Source organism: Cricetulus griseus, chromosome 9, assembly GCF_003668045.3.
Source record: "Cricetulus griseus strain 17A/GY chromosome 9, alternate assembly CriGri-PICRH-1.0, whole genome shotgun sequence".
Classification (NCBI taxonomy): Eukaryota; Metazoa; Chordata; class Mammalia; order Rodentia; family Cricetidae; genus Cricetulus; species Cricetulus griseus.
This window is the reverse complement of record NC_048602.1, coordinates 18,387,423-18,403,947: the sequence shown is the minus strand read 5'-3', so window position 1 is coordinate 18,403,947 and position 16,525 is coordinate 18,387,423. Positions and strand designations below refer to the sequence as shown.

Genomic DNA, 16,525 nt, shown 5'->3' with positions numbered 1-16,525 from the left:
TCCTCTCTGGGGTACTGGAATGCCATCCAGGAGGGCTGTATCCATTAAACATGAGCTTTTCCTAATTCAGTTTCATCTGGTCTGATTTGATTGCTGCACCCTCTGAGAGACTTATTAGGGTGTAGAAACATTTCAGTTGCATCCAGGAGGACAAGGGCAAAGTTCCTGTGGAGAACAGGAAGATAGCAGGCTCGGTAATCTGAGCCAAGTGCCAGTGATACTGAAATGCATTTCTTTGCAGATGTAGAAAGATTTTTTTCTTGTGTGGGTAGCATGGCCAGGAAGCACAATACTGTGTCTTTAAGCACACTGTAACTCCATGGGAGGTGCTCTTGTCACTCAACCTTCACTATGCAATCAGGCACTCCATTTCACCTGCCAGTCAGAAGTGGTGCAGGGCTCTTCCCCTAAACCAGGCTTCAGGCTTACCTTTGAAGAGGAGACAGCGGGTTTTGTGTGCTGTGGTGCAGTTGCTGCTACAAGGAGCTGAACTGAGAGCTTCAGTGATCTGGGAAACCACAACATGGTGAGCTAGGGGATGCTGTCTACAGTTTGGGAGGAGCAGTTGGTGAGGTGTGGCAGACAGTGTGGTGGGTCCTCCCTGAATCTGGGTGGGAAACTGCAGCCAGGCTTGTCTTGTGACATTCCATAAGGTCATGTAAGTTCTTCACTCTAGAAGGAGGTCTATTAATAACTTTGCTCTGTGGCCTTAATCTGATCAGAGCATTGGGAACAGGGATCTGTGTATAGGAGAACCTTTCTAGTCAACTTCAACATTCTTGATGTATACATGGAAAGCAACCTTCCTAAATCAGAGAGTCCTAGTTTTTCCAGTATCTTCTTGACAATCAACACTTTGCATTTAACATTTACATGTAATATACATCTAAAGTTAGTTTTCTGCAGGTTGTCCAGAGGCATCTCATGTGTTGGGTAGCAGTCCCCTATTATGCCTTAATGTAGAAGAATAGAATTGGTGATATAAAGTATTTACCAATGCTTAGGACATAGTATATCTCCCCAAATAGAATTGAGCTGAGGGAGGACTGCCTCTGAAACAGCCAAATGTAAGAACGTGCTACCCAGCCTTGTTTGGATGCTAGGATACACAATTGTTCACCAGGATTGTTCAGGCATTTGGCTTCAAACCTTTATAAAGAAGCCATCCCTGATTTATAACAATCTATGAGGCCCAGTCCCATATCAAAGAACAGGCCTCTGAAAGCTGCTCAAGGAGGCATTACAGGGTCACAACAAACCTTAAATTCTGGTGTGTCATAAAATACTAGTTTTTTTTTTTTTTCCTTGTAAAAAACATGGTTTGCCAGGTGGGCAATATAATACCAGGTGACAATTATTTGAAAATAAAATACTGTTGAATAAAGTACTTACCCCATAAATCAAGAATTTCATTTAAGCCCCCAGGCTTGGAAGATGAACATTTTTGGGAGAGTTAGTCACAGCCTGGGCCCTAGGGCTTGGGAGCTTACCCTAAGGTCCTAATGAATTGATAATAATACTAAGCTCCTTCTCTAAAACCTGCAATATGTTTGGGAGAGCAGGTAATGGTCTGGGGCAAGTGAGTTTTGGAAGAGTAGCTTCAAATCCTCAGAACCCATCTTCCCACCATATGGAACTATTGTGGTCTGCCCTAAGGCCACTGTGTTTTTAGTGAATAATATTCTTGACATACTTTGTTTTCCTTGTGTGGAATGGTGTGGCTACCATCCTCCTGAATTTCTCCCATTATATGATAGTTTTTAATGACTCCATATTATTCTCTCAATTCCTTCCATCCTCTCACTCCATTTAAGTAGGGTACAAGATACTATTCTTCTTAAGAAGTTTAGTTAGTCTGGGGCATATCCTCTGCAATACCTCCGCAAACTAACATTTATCTTTGCTACATTTCACTTGTCCTATCTTTCATATGCTTTATGATCTTCACCTCAGGACACTGTCGCTGAAGAATGACCTTTTTGAAAGGTTCAGGCATTAATGTTGACCCGATCTACCTGTTTAAGAGACAGACCCCGCCCCCTGACAACAGTCAGGGCATGCACATGGGTGTGCGCCATTACCGCTTGTCACGCATTATGGACCTGCATGAAGACACTGCACATTCACGAAGCCTCAGTGGGCATGCATGGTCGTGGTCTTCCCTTTAAAAGTTCCAACTTCCTTCTGCTTCCCTCTCTTCTCTCGGGTGGCCAACCATGGTGGTCAGCCATTAACTTTCTCTCTCTTCCTCTCTCTCCTCCTCTCTGTCCTGCTCTGTTCTTCTATTTCTCACTCTCTGCCCTGCTGGGCCTATAATAAACTGGTTAATGTACTCTCTATAATCTCGTGTCTCATCTTGAGCCCTTCTTCCTTCTTTCTAATGTAAGCAGAAATCTAACATTGTTGTTTAAGGTCAGTGGTGTACTTAAGAAATTATCTTAGGAATATCCTTGCTGTGTGATTGTATCTTACTTAACTGCTAGTATCCACTTCTAACAACTGGTATTTTTCTGGTTTATGGTGTTTATCTTTAGAGAGATGGTATGAGAAATCTTTAACGTGCTCTTATACAAGTCTCCAGTCTCTGCAGCACATGGTCATAAGACCTGTTTCAACTTTTCAAATTTATTTTTGAGATTATAAAAATATCATATTCACATTGTCTTTTCTGCATCCAAGCTATATCATTACCCCTATGTTTTCAAATTCATGGTCTGTTTTTCTTTAACTCAATTACACAGTAACAACAGTTTTTGCTTGAATGTGACCTCTATTTGGTTGCGGGGTTTGCCAGCTCTGGGTTTGCTGCAGTGGACGTTGAGTGTGTAATGGAATGTTCACACAAAGGACCCTGTGCTTTGGATGAGGAACAGGATTTGCTATACAAAGAGAGGAAGAATTTCTACTAAAATACAAACTGTTTAGACTAGGGCTCTGTCTACTGTGCTGGAAGGGCAGAGCTGGAAGTTCTGTGCTGTCTGAGTCATTTGATCTCTGATCACCCAGTAGGGAAGCAGCTAATATGAGTCCTAACATGATGGCCCTAACCAATGTGTGGGGGTTTTTGGGTCGGGGGGGGGGGCATTAGCAGTCAGGAGTAATTGTGTCAGGTAATTTGTGGGTCTTTAAATGGTTTCTTCTGCCTTGGTTGAAATGAGTTGTAAGAAAGACTACAAACTATACCATGGTGAGTATATGGTGTTCAGAATAGGTCTGTGAAGCTATCATTTCATTTATTTAGTTAGGTAGTTATTAACTGCTTGTTTTTCAAGACAGGGTTTTCCTGTGTGATGGCCATGGCTATACTGTGACCAACCTTGTGGACCAGTCTGGTATGAATTCACAGAGATCGTACTGCCTCTGCCTCCCAAGTGCTGGTAGTAAAGGCATATGATACCACCACCCCTTGAGCTTTCAATTCTGTTGGGACTTGAATGGAATGCGAGCCAGAGTGTAGTTCTGTTGGTACATGGGGTAACCTGGGCAGTGGCCTTTGTACTCTGTGCCTCCTAGTATGGATTTAACTGGGTAATAGGAGACTCTGCAGCCCTGGAATGTGAGGATATAATTCTTGCAGTATCACTGACAAGTGTTCACATATGGGCCCTGCTTTTGTTTGCAGTAGGAAGACAGATTAGAAAACTGAATGTCTGGTTTCTAGAAGTTCTGAATATTGCATTCCATTTTCAAGTTTGTATCGTAAATATTGCACATAGTTTAGGAACTTGTAGAAAAATGGGGATCATCTTTCACCAATACATGATTAGAATGCTTGTAACTTGGTGGTGCAACTAATCACAATGATATGATTCAGTGAACTTTAGTTCTGTGGGAGAAAAGGAGTTTCTAATGTGTAGAGATTTCTCAAGTGTGCATGGTGCTCTGCAGATAGATTGGGCAGATTCCATGTTATGTGACATAAGCCATGGAATCAGATTTAAAATCATTTTTCTTTTTCTTTGCATTGTTTTTTTTTTGGGGGGGTGAGGGGTCCAGGAGCATTTCTTTCTTCTTTTAATTTAAACTAGAAACAAGCTTGTTTTACATGTCAATCACAGTTCTCTCTCCATCCCCTCCTCTCCTCCCCCCACTGCCCCTCTATTCAATCCCTTTTCTGTCCCCATAGAAGTTGAGTCTTCCATAAGTGATTATCAAATTCTGTCATATCATTTGGAGCATCGCCTAGGCCCTCCCCTGTGTCTCTAGGCTGAGAGAGTTTTGCTTTATGTGGAATGGGTTCCCAAACTCCATTCCTATAATAGAGATAAATACTAATCCACTACCAGAGGCCCCATAGTTTGCCCCGGCCTCCTAACTGACACCCATGTTCAGGGGGTCTGGATCAGTCCTATGATGGTTTCCCAGCTATCTATTGGCCACGAGATTCCCCCTTGTTCAAGTCAGCTGTTTCTGTTAGTTTCTCCAGCCTAGTCTTGACCCATTTTCTTATCAATCCTCTTATCAATCTGAACTGGATTCCAGGAGTTTGACTCAGTGTTTAAGTGTAGGTGTCTGTTTCTGCTTCCATCACCTACAGGATGAAGGGTCTAGGATGGCGTATAAGGTACTCATCGATCTCATTATCAGAGAAGGGCATTTAAGGAAGCCTCTCAACTATTGCTTAGATTTTTAGTTTGTGTCATCCTTTTAGATCTCTAGACATTTCCCTAATTGCAGAATTCTCTTTAAACGTATAATGGCCCCATCTAAGATGATATCTATTTTCTTGCTCTCCTCTATTCTTCCCCTGACTCAATCTTCCCGCTCCCTTAAGTCCTCCTCTCCCCTCCTCCTCTTCCCTTCTCATTCTCCTAACTCCATGTGCACTCTTCCCATGCTTCCAGGTAGCGGAGGAGATCATATCCCTTTCCCCTTCTTTGGGGGATCATTTATATCTCTCTTGGTGTCCTCCTTGTTTCCTAGCTAGTGTGGATTGTAGGCTGGTAATCCGTTGTTCCATGTATAAAACCCATATATAAGTGAGTACATACCATGTTTGTCTTTTTGTGAATGGGTTACCTCATGCAGGATGTGTTTTTATTTCCATCCATTTGCCTGTGAATTTAAGATTGCATTGTTTTTTGTTTTTTGTTTTTGTTTTTTTTTTCTGCTGAGTAGTCTTCCATTGTGTAAATGTACCTTATTTTCTCTATCCATTATTCTGTTTAGGGGCTTCTAGGTTGCTTCCTAGTTCTGGCTATTACAAATAATGCTGCAATGAACATAGTTGAACAGAGGTCTTTATTAAGTGAATGTTCATGTTTTGGCTATATGCCTAAGAGTAGAACTGCTGGATCTTTTGATAGACTGATTTCCATTTTCCTGAGGAACTGTCTTGTTGATTTCCAAAGCGGCTGTATGAATTTGCACTTCCACCAGCAGTGGAGCAATGTTCTCCTTTCTCCACGTCATCTCCAGCATAAACTGTCATTGGTGGTTTTGATTTTAGCCATTCTGACATGAGCAATATGCTACCGAGAGTTGTTTTTATTTGCATTTCCCTGAATGTAAAGTACATTGAGCACTTTCTTAAGTGTCTTTCAGCCATTTTAGATTCCTGTATTGAGAAGTCTTAATTCTATATCCCAATTTTTATTTGGATTTCTTGGTGTTTTACTGATGAGCTTTTTGAGTTCTTTGTATAATTTGGTAATCAGCCCTCTGTCAAATGTGGGGTTGATAAATATATAGTTCCCATTTTGTGGGCTTCTGTTTTGTTTTGTTGACTGTGTCCTTTGACTTAACAGAAGCTTCTCAGTTTCAGGAGGTCCCATTTATTAATTGTGGATCTCTGTGTCTATGTTACTGGTGTTCTGTTCAGGAAGTGGTCTACTGTACAAATTCTTAGATGGTATCTTCTAATTTCTCTTCTAAGTGGTTCAGTGTGGCTAGATTTATGTTGAAATCTTTGATCCATTTGGAATTAAGTTTTGTGCATGGTGATGAATATGGATCTGTCTACAGTGTTTTACATGCCAGTACCCAGTTATGCCAGCAATATTTGCTGAAGATGCTTTCTTTTTTACATTATATAATTTTAGCTTCATTTTCCAACATTAGTTGTTTGTGGGTATGTGGGTCCATATCATGGTTTCAATTTGATTCCATTGGTCACCTGTCTTTTAAATTATTTTTCTATGATGTTTTGTGATTGAGAATCAGTGGGGTTTTATTTACCTAAAACAAAAGAAATTATAAGAACTTTCTAATCCATAGCAAGAGATCACCTCCATTTCTGGAGAGAGTTCTAGAGCATGGTGCATCTGTTTTTGGAAGAAATATCAGTAGCTCGAGGGTCAGAAACAACAGTTTAAGGGTCATTTTGAGCCTTGTGAAGTCTGTGTTTATTTAATTTTTACACACAGAATTATAGGGAGCTGGGTAACAATGGCTAAGATCACACTTTTCCTTTCCTACATTTTCTTTGCTCTTTTGATTAAAAGTTGACAATATTTTCCCTGCCTTATTTCTTGGCTTTTTTCTCACCAACCCCTTCATTCTTTCAAAAATAGTTTACACATTTTTGATTGTTGTATCATTGTGACAAGTATAGACCTCATATAATGTGAATCTTTGTACTGATTTTCTGTAATCTATAGTGGTAACCTAGTTATATTCATTTTCTTAAAAATGTTGGACCTTCACCAAATCGTATTCATAAAATTTCTTATGTTATCAGTTCCTAAAGGCTTTTTTTCAGGGGAAGTTGCTGTGGAGAGATAGTTTTAGTTTTGTTGTTGTTGTTGTCTTCATCTTAGATGCTTGCCTCTTCCCATTTACTGGCATAATGACATATCTGTGTTTTCCAGTTGTTGCTTTTTTATGTTTGATTCTTTGCTGCTTAAATGATTTATATGATTAATACATTGAGTTTGGATTTTTGAAACCTTCTCATATATTATTGTCCTTTTCTCCTAATTAGCCTCAGATGTCAACATGACAAATCCTAGAGTCATCTGAGCAAACATCGACTGTGTTCTTAGATCAGAATGTCTGTTTCTGCCTTAAAAAGATTGTGTTGACTGGTGGTTGATGTGGGAAGAAGACTTCCACTGAGTTGGCAATGTCTCTTAGCAAGTGGCACTGGGCTGCTTAAGAAATCTAGCTGAATACAAGACAGTGACAAAGCAATAGAGAAAATCAAGAAACAATAGTTCCGCATGTTTTTCCTTCAGTGCTTTACTTCAGTATCTCTCATAACCTCCCAGAAAGATAGACACTGGCCTAAGAGTAACAACAAAACCAATACATTAGTGGAGTAGCTTTTACTTAATTTAATCACAGAATTCTTTACGGGATTAATTCATTTCAACTTTCAGGACTACTGTCATCTTTATACATATGGTCTTAATTGTGCTTCATCTGTGTTGGAATATTCATTCCTTGCTGTTGTATGACAGCTGTAATCTGGTATTGACTCTTTGCTCTGGAAGCTGTTGGTTGTGTTTTTATGCTGGTTTCTGGTTATTCTGTTTTGAGGTGATTGCAGGTCACCTCAAAATTATGGTTTCTCAGTTTTTCTTTGTTGGAAGTGTGTTTTTTTTCTTGACTTCTATTTGCTCTATGATCTTCTGATCTGAGGGTCTTTGATTGAACATAGCTTCTTACCCTAATTTGGGGGCTGGAAATCTTGCTGTAGGTGTGGACTTTGTTCCAGCAGGGAATATCTGCAAATGTTTGAAGTTGTTATAAGAGAGGAGAGGAGAGAACGTGTTGATAGTGTTGAGGGAGCATGGAGACACTGGGCGAGTTCTGTGGTCAGTTGGCCCATATGGACTTCTGGCAGATGGTGTATCCTTTGTTTGAGCACAGGGATTCCTCTAAAGTTGGAGGCTACAACACAGAGATGAGGAGAGAACTGGAATGTAAATAGTGTTAGGGATTATTAAAAGAATGGAGAAGACCCACTGGAGAGGGACCAATGTGTATTTCATATAGCTGGCAACAACTCTGGTCCAGAAGGGTGTCTTTGCCTCAGTTTGCCTGTCTGTTCTTCTGACTTGTGTGAGGGATTGTTGAAGTAAAGGAGTCTATACATAACAATCCCTCTTTCAATTCCATTTACATCTGGACTTAATTAACTGTATGCATTTTAGTCTTTTTACTGCCAATGCAAATATTACACTGCTAATATACACATGGATCTTCTGCATGCTCTCACAGCTGACTTGGCTATACTCACTTCAGCGTTTGTGAGACCAAATTCTAAAACTCACAGTCCAGTTAGAGGGAGGTAACAAAGAACTACCCTTCCTAGAGCTCTAGCATTCCCATAACTGTGCTGTGGCAATCATTTTAACTGAGGTTAATCATTGCTACTTAGTGTATTGGCTGTTCAAAGGCTCACAAGTAGGCAGAAACTCATTGAGGAGTTAAATTTTTTTTTTCAGCTTTCTCAGGCCTTACATGGTAATATACCTCCATCTTGGGTACAGAAGTTTTGCTTAATGTTTCACTCTTTTAGCTCTTTATTCTTTACCTTTGGGGGAGGGCACATTGCAGGTCAGAAATTGATACAGAGATGGATGTTATTGCTTAAAATGCCTGGCCTTTACTTGGCTTATTTCTAGCCAATTTTTAACTTAAATGATTCCATCTACCTTTTGCCTCTAGACTTTTACCTTTCTCCATTTATGTATATCTTACTTTCCCTCCTACTCCACGACTTGCTGTGTGACTGTGTAGCTGGCCCTTACCCTCCTCCTCCTCTTCTCTTGCCCCTTCATCCTTGCTTCCAGATTAATCCTACGACATATACTTTGTTCCTGCTACCACAGCCTACCCTTTCTCCTATCTCTCTATTGGATGATCATCTTTTTATCAGAATATCAAGTGTTGTAGTCAGGCCAAGAAACACAGCTTCACAGAGTTAAACTAATACAGCATAAACAAAAGCAACACATATTTCCATCATTAAACAATGTTCTATAGCATAACAATAACACATCTTAAAATGATGCTCTACAGAAATGTAAATTTACAATATTGTCAGTATGATGCTTGCAGTTGCACACATGTATGTGATATTTTAGATTGCCTTGACCTATGATGATGTACAAATCAACTTCACTTCGGAAGAGTGGTCATTGTTGGATACTTCTCAGAAGAATCTCTACAAAGATGTGATGCTGGAGACCTACAAGAACCTCACTGATATAGGTAAGAGTGTATTTTCCTTCATATTTTAAAATAATAGGAAAACTGTTCCTTGTTACTGATGTTCATCTTTAATTTTATTGAGAGAGAAAAAGAATATGTTAAATAAATCAGTCAAAGTTCTACAGTTCACTGAAGAACTTAAATTTTGCACAATTTTCAATAATATAATATACATTTTCTGGTACTGTGTTTTAGGATACACTTGGGAAGACTGTAGTATTGAAGAACATTGTGCAAGTTCTAAAAGAAAAGAAAGGTAATTTTTATATATGAAATTGTAATGTGTCCTGGAAGTTTCAAACAGAACCAACGGTGTAAATGAGCACACCTTAAAGTACATTGACGATTATTAAATTCTCACAAAACCACATACCTCAATTTCAGGTAGGTGAACTGCATTTGCAAGGCATTCCTTTTACCCAGAAGACAAGGAAACAATGGCTTGATAAATATTACCACTTAAATCATTGCACCATAAGAGCTATGCTGTAGGATTGTAAAGCCATTTATTTCATACTACCTATATTACTAAAAGTACATACAACCTATATTACTAAGTGTATATACATGGTTGAGGTGATAAGTATATTTCCAAAGCCTTCTATTAGTCAAATACTCCATGGAAAACCTAGTGCTACTTGCTGTTATGTTTCTAAGTTTAATGATAGGGCAATTATTGTCAAGAGCCAAGGGGCAGTTATTATAGAGAAACCTTAATCTCTCTAGCACATGTCTATAAGGAACAGAAAGTCAACCTGAATTAAATGTGGAAACCTCTTCTTTGTAATCTTTCTTTTAAGAGGTATATCATGTACTAGTCAGGATACAAGCCATGTGAGCAAAGGAATATGGAGGGTATTGTATGCCTCTCTTACAGAATATTTAAAAGCCTTGTAGCCCCATGCTGAACATACTTGTAGAATTTGATTCAAGTGTACAATTTATTTTGTTTCCAGCTTCATTAATAATACACAAGCTTACACTGCAGAAAATCTCTATGCAATTAGGCATGTGTAAATACTTCTGTTTGTTCTACTTCAGTTTGCAAACATAATATGACTCAAAGTGAAGGAAAATTTAATAATACAATAAGGGTGATAACATTTTTCCAGTTCTCTTCAATATGTGAAAAATCACCTGTAGAAAAAGGATCTGAGCCAGGCATTGGTGGTGCACACCTTTAATCCCAGCACTCAGGAGGCAGAGGCAGGTGGTTCTCTGTGAGTTTGAGGACAGCCTGGTCTCCAGAGTGAGTGCCAGGATAGGCTCCAAAGCTACACAGAGAAACCCTGTCTCAGGAAAAAAAAAGAAAGAAAGAAAGAAAGAAAGAAAGAAAGAAAGAAAGAAAGAAAGAAAGAGAAGATCTGAAAATGAGAACCATATAATAAAGGATTGTACCTTCACAGGTATTTTCAAAAAAGCAAAACAACCCTTAAAGAAGAGGAAACATGAGTGTGAGCACAATGATGAAATTGTAATATCGGATTCTTGTTTGCAATTTAAACAAATTGTAGTGTTAATTTATACATGTATCAAAGTACAACATTGTATTGAATATGATAAAACATTTACATGTGTCCATTTTCCTTGCAGGCCTAAAAGAAGCCAAACTGGAGAGAAGCCTTCTGCATATACACAATGTGCTAAAGACTTTGCATATAGCATTTATCTTCAAAGGCATAAAAGAACACATACTGGAGGGAAGCATTATGAATGTGATCAGTGTGGTAAAGTATTTACTCAGAATAGTCATCTGCAAATGCATAAAAAATCACATACAAAAAAGAAACACTATGAATGTAATCAATGTGGTAAAGCCTTTGCATATCACAGTTGTCTTCTAATGCATAAAATAACACATACTGGGGAGAAACCTTATGAATGTAATCAGTGTGGTAAAGCTTTTGCTCAGCATGGTAATCTTCAAAGACATAAAAGAACACATACTGGAGAAAAACAGTATGAATGTAATCAGTGTGGTAAAGCCTTTGCTCAGCACACTCATTTGAAAATACATAAAATCACACATACTGGGGAGAAACCCTATAAATGTAATCAGTGTGGTAAAGCCTTTGCTCAGCACAATAATCTTCAAAGACATAAAAGAATGCATACTGGAGAGAAACACTATGAATGCAATCAGTGTGGTAAAGCCTTTGCTCAGCACAATCACCTGCAAATGCATATAAGGATACATACAGGAGAGAAACCATATGAATGTAATCAGTGTGGTAAAGCCTTTGCTCAGCACAGCTATCTTCAAATACATAAACGAACGCATACTGGAGATAAACCTTATGAATGTAATCAGTGTGGTAAAGTCTTTGCTCAGCACAGTAATCTTCAAATACATAAAAGATCACATACACGAGAGAAGCCCTATGAATGTAAACAGTGTGGTAAATCCTTTTCTCATCATAGTGCTCTTCATGTGCATCAAAGAACACATACTGGAGAGAAACCCTATGATTGTAAACAGTGTGGTAAAGCATTTACTCAGCACAGTAGTCTTCAAATGCATCAAAGAACACATACTGGGGAGAAACCCTATGAATGTTCTCAGTGTGGAAAGTCCTTTGCTCATCACATTTCTCTTCAAGTGCATAAAACTACACATACTGGAAAGAAACCTTATAAATGTAATCAGTGTGGTAAACCCTTCACATGTCATAGTAATCTTCGAAGACATAAAAAAACACATACTGGAGAGAAACACCATGAAGGTAATCAACGTGGTAAAGCCTTTGCTCATTAGAGTGCTCTTCATATGCATAAATGAACACATACTGGAGAGAAACCCTATGAATATAAACAGTGTGGTAAAGCCTTTGCGGGTAAAAGTAGGCTTCAAACGTAAAGAAGAACGCATACATGCTGGGTGTTGTTGGCACATGCTTTTAATCCCAGCCAACTAACGTGCTGAAAAGTATTCTCCATGAAATACTAAGAAAACATATATAAACCCCATGCTTGTTCAGTTGGCAGCTGGCACTTTCCACACTGGTAGTGGCAGCCACTTTCCTGGATTCCTCCTTCCCAAATAAATCCTTTGCAATGAGTTTCACTGAAGACCTTCTTTTGCCAGAGTAGATATAAAACTCCCCAGGAAACTCCCTTAGGGGAGCAAAGCAGAAGAAAAATCTTCTCACTGGCGCTGCAGGAGACTGCTACGTTTCTGGAGCAGTTTCCCTCGTAGTCGAGTGAAGCAGCAAATTTGGCTGAATCTAAGAAGACATGGCTATCATTGCTTGGAAACTCCCTAGTGGAGAAGGGAAGAGCAAAAGCAATGCACACTTCTATAGACAACCTCTCTTAGCAGGGTAGAGTAAATCTCTCTCTCTTTCTCTCTCTCTCTCTCTCTCTCTCTCTCTCTCTCTCTCTCTCTCTCTCTCTCTCTTTCTCTCTCTTAGAGGAGAACAAGTTCTACATCGGAACATAGAGCATCCCCCACTGGAATACAACTTCATGTATAGATTGACAGTCAAGATACATTTTCCTCACATGTGTGGGAATGATACCTTCCCCTCACAGCCACATGTGTAGCCTGATATTGGACAGTCAGGGTGGATTTTTCTTCAGAGCCCTAGTTATCCAGGATACATTCCCCTCCAAAGATTCAGGTACACATGACTTTCTAATAGTCAGGATACCTTTCTATTCAGAGATGCAAGTATCGAGGGCATCTTTTCTTCAAAGCTGTATGTGTAGCCCGACTTATGACACTTCCATTACCTTTTGTCCATAGCTGTAACACTTGTACAATGATCTTAAATGATAATGAGTCCCTTTTAGATTTACACTTCTCTTCAAGTGCATGAAATAACTAATTCAGGTATAAAACTTATGGACTTGTATGATTTTCTGTTCTGCTTGTATTATAATATCTATGTCACCTCATGAAAGACTTTTATTTGGCCCTTGGCTTCAGAGGGATACAGCATCAAATTGAAAGTTGCGTGACAGCTAAAGCAGGGGTCTAAGAACTCACATTCCTAAAGGTGCATCTTGAAGAACAGAGTTGGAACTTGTTTTGGAGTTCATTGCAGTGTGCTTTCTATTCTGAAATACTTGATGTGCATGCTCAAGTGTGCTATTTGTGTGGCAAATCCATTTAGTGAAGCTTATTTTGTTGTCCTTATATTCCTTCTGTAGCTATTGTTAATTTTGTACTTTTGTTTAATGTTAGGTATTTTTCTGCTGCAGTGTATACAATGTTAGCCCCATCATCTAAGTGGTCCATTGTTTGTTTTGGTTTTGTTTTTAATATAAGGAAGTGTGTGATCATACCTTTCAAATAAGAATTTTTCTGAAAGTGTTGTGGTTTGTTTTTCTTGGTTATGTTTTTAAATTTTCACAAATACCCTTCAGATTTTCTTGTTTATTATTCAGCCTGTCTTGGATGTCAGTAATGATGAGTGATACATTTGAACTAGTGATCCTCCTGTGTCTACCTCCTGAGTACAAGTCCAAGTGTAGATGGTATACTCCCAATATGTACTGTTTTTTCAACATAATTTAGCAATGTCAATGTCAAAATGCTTAATAAAAGATAACATAAGAAACATTAAATGCCTCATGTGTGTATTCAAAAGAGTGTTTTCTTTCATCTGGTAGAGATGTTGGTTCTGGGAATCAAAACCTGTCCCTGTGGATGAGCATTCAGTGTTCTAAGTGCTGAGCCTTCTATTCATCCACATGAATTTGTCATTATTAGCAATAAGTGTAATTGCCTGATCCACCTTCATCTTTATCTCAGTCCTGATGCCTCAGAAGAAATATATGATTGATTGCATCAGAAACTAACTTAGACTTGGTGCTTATGGAATTTTCCAAGCCCACGTCTCCACAAAATGAGGGAAAATTACAAAATAAATTATCAATAGAGAAGCTGATAATAAAAGTCTTTAAAAGATGGTTGACTAACCAAAACAAAGTGAATTTGTCTCCCATGTGGTAAATAGGCATCAATGATAGCCCACATGCTCACATGTGAGATGCACCCCTACTTGTGTTTATACCTCCTGTGAGGAGAGAATAGGAACATGCAGGCGTGAAGTCTGACTTATCTGAATGGGCTCATATTCTACTTCCCTGATGCCCGCAAAACTTTCAGTTTAGAGCTCTGAATGGTTGTGACTATAGATGACTTCCATATTGTGAGGAGATCCTGATACTTGAAGTTACTCTAAGGATCAGACAATAAGGTACTTAAGGGAGATTTGGTGATTTGAAGACATTTTAGGGAGGTTGCTTAGGGTTTGAAAGCACATTGATCAAATGCCAGAGAGCTTTCTTCAGCTGTAAGTGAGGACAAGCTTCCATAAACTGTACTCTGTTTCCACTTAGCTGTGATGGGTCAGCCCCCGCCAGTTCTTCCACTCTTTAATTTTTTTTGTCAACTTGTACAGCAGTCAGTGACAGTACTCTGCATTCCCCATTGGGACCATGTTGCTCCTCAGTCTCCACACTGGCAATCATTGTGCCTGCCTGACTCACATGACTAAGCTTATTCTAAGTGACATTTATATCTCCCCCTTTGACTAACATCTAGTGAAACAATAGACACCATGAAATCCTCATTTCCCTGGGAATTTCATTGAGGGAAAGGACTGACTCCTCCAGATGAGAATCTCTCTACTGAAGCAACATTTATGCCTTATCTGACCGTCTTACAGCAGTATAAGAGGCTGAGATTGGGGGAGGCTTTTAGAGATGGAACAACTTTTAATATATGGTTTGGTTTAATAATTAGCTGTGCAGACTCTTGCCTTCTATCCAAACCTCTTAGGACCCAAGGGTGGATTAAATACCTCATGTCTTCATCAGTGTTCCAAATAGTATCAGGAAGAAATCATCTCCTTATTTTTCTATCCAAAACATCATGTCAAACCCTGAATCCAGAGCCAGTGTAGATGGTGCACACCTTTACTCCCAGCACTCAGGAGGCAGAGGGAGGTGAATCTCTGTGAGTTTGAAACCAGCCTGGTCTACAAGAACTAATTCCAGGACAGCCTCCAAAGCCACAGAGAAACCCTGTTTCAAAAAAGTAAATAAGTAAAAAACTAAAAAATCCTAAACCATAACCACCAACAGAAATGGACTCAGCAGACTTTACTCAAATACTTACACATATTTAATTTACACATACTTAACAGAAATAAGAAGAGAAGAAATTGGGAAGAAAGAGGAAAAGTGATGCAATATATTTTAAATAAAATGTATAAAAATAAATGTATAAAAATGTGGCTAGAGAGTGAGTTTAACAACTGAGAGCACTGGGTATTGTTGCACTGGACACAGGTTACATTGCTAGAAACCATAGTTTCTAACCATCTCCAGTAACTTCAGTTACAAAGGATCTGATTCTCTCTTCTGGCTTCTGCAGGTACTGCAAGCACCCAAATATGGACAAACACATATATATGAAATAAAGCTTAAAATAGAAATTCTGTACAGTAATGTCCATAGCCTTGAGACAGACAGCTGTCATTACTAGTTAAAATAAATTCTTTCTGGTTCTTCATAGAAGGAACCGTGGCCTTCCTCTGAGGGAGCTTGTTTAGAGGAGAAAAAAAAGCCTTATTCTGATGAAAGAATCTCTCAGAATAGCTATTCATTTAAGAATATCACTCACACTGTGAATAGGTGTGTTTCCCATTTTTTTGTATTTGTGTTCTATGTGCCTTTATGTGTGTGGATTGTGGTACTGACAACTCTTTTAAATGTATCTCTTACACCATACATTATAATTTATCTTTTAATTCATATATTATGATATATGATATGTATATGATATCATAATACATAATCTAAAAGATACTTTTGCTTGATCATCCTAAATGTTTAGACTTGCATTCTCTTATCCCTATTTAAATTTTCCAAAGCATAACCTCAGCCAAAGCTAAAAGAGACTTAAGGATGACAGCCTTTAGTATTCAGCCATCTCTACTGGCCTGCCCTTGGGGTTCTGAAAGGATGTGCCCTCAGCTGCAGCCACTTAGAGGACCACCAGTGTATATTCACTATGCTCCCTTTTAAAAGGGCCCTGACCACCTCCAATCCTCCTCTCTCTCTTTAACTCCCTCTTGGTGTCTTATGTCTCTTTCTGCCCCTGTCTCTCTCTGTCTGTCTCTGCCCCTCTTTTCTCTCTCCTACAGCTCCTGTCCATGAATGCTGGACTGTTCCCTCCCTTTTGCATTTTGTGATCCCTTTCCCAAAAAAAAAAAAAAAAAAAAAAAAAACCCTTCTGGAATACTGTCTCAGCCTAGACACACAGGGGAGGGACAAGGCACTGTTCCAAATGATATGACAGACTTTGAAGATTGCCCATGGAAGGCCTCACCGTTGCTAGGGAGCTGAAAGGGAA

General features: G+C 38.9%; 1 protein-coding gene across 1 annotated transcript in view; it reads left to right on the top strand.

Annotated features, from left to right (window-relative positions):
* The window catches only part of LOC113830716 (zinc finger protein 431-like), a 34,052-nt gene extending 20,345 nt beyond the window's left edge, over window positions 1-13,707 (top strand). The window contains exons 2-4 of the mRNA XM_035449514.1: window positions 9,033-9,159; window positions 9,355-9,415; window positions 10,753-13,707. Coding sequence (XP_035305405.1) covers window positions 9,033-9,159; window positions 9,355-9,415; window positions 10,753-11,914 — 1,350 coding nt within the window. The 3' untranslated portion in view covers window positions 11,915-13,707. The remainder of the gene's footprint in view (window positions 1-9,032; window positions 9,160-9,354; window positions 9,416-10,752) is intronic.
* Window positions 13,708-16,525: the final 2,818 nt, after the last annotated feature.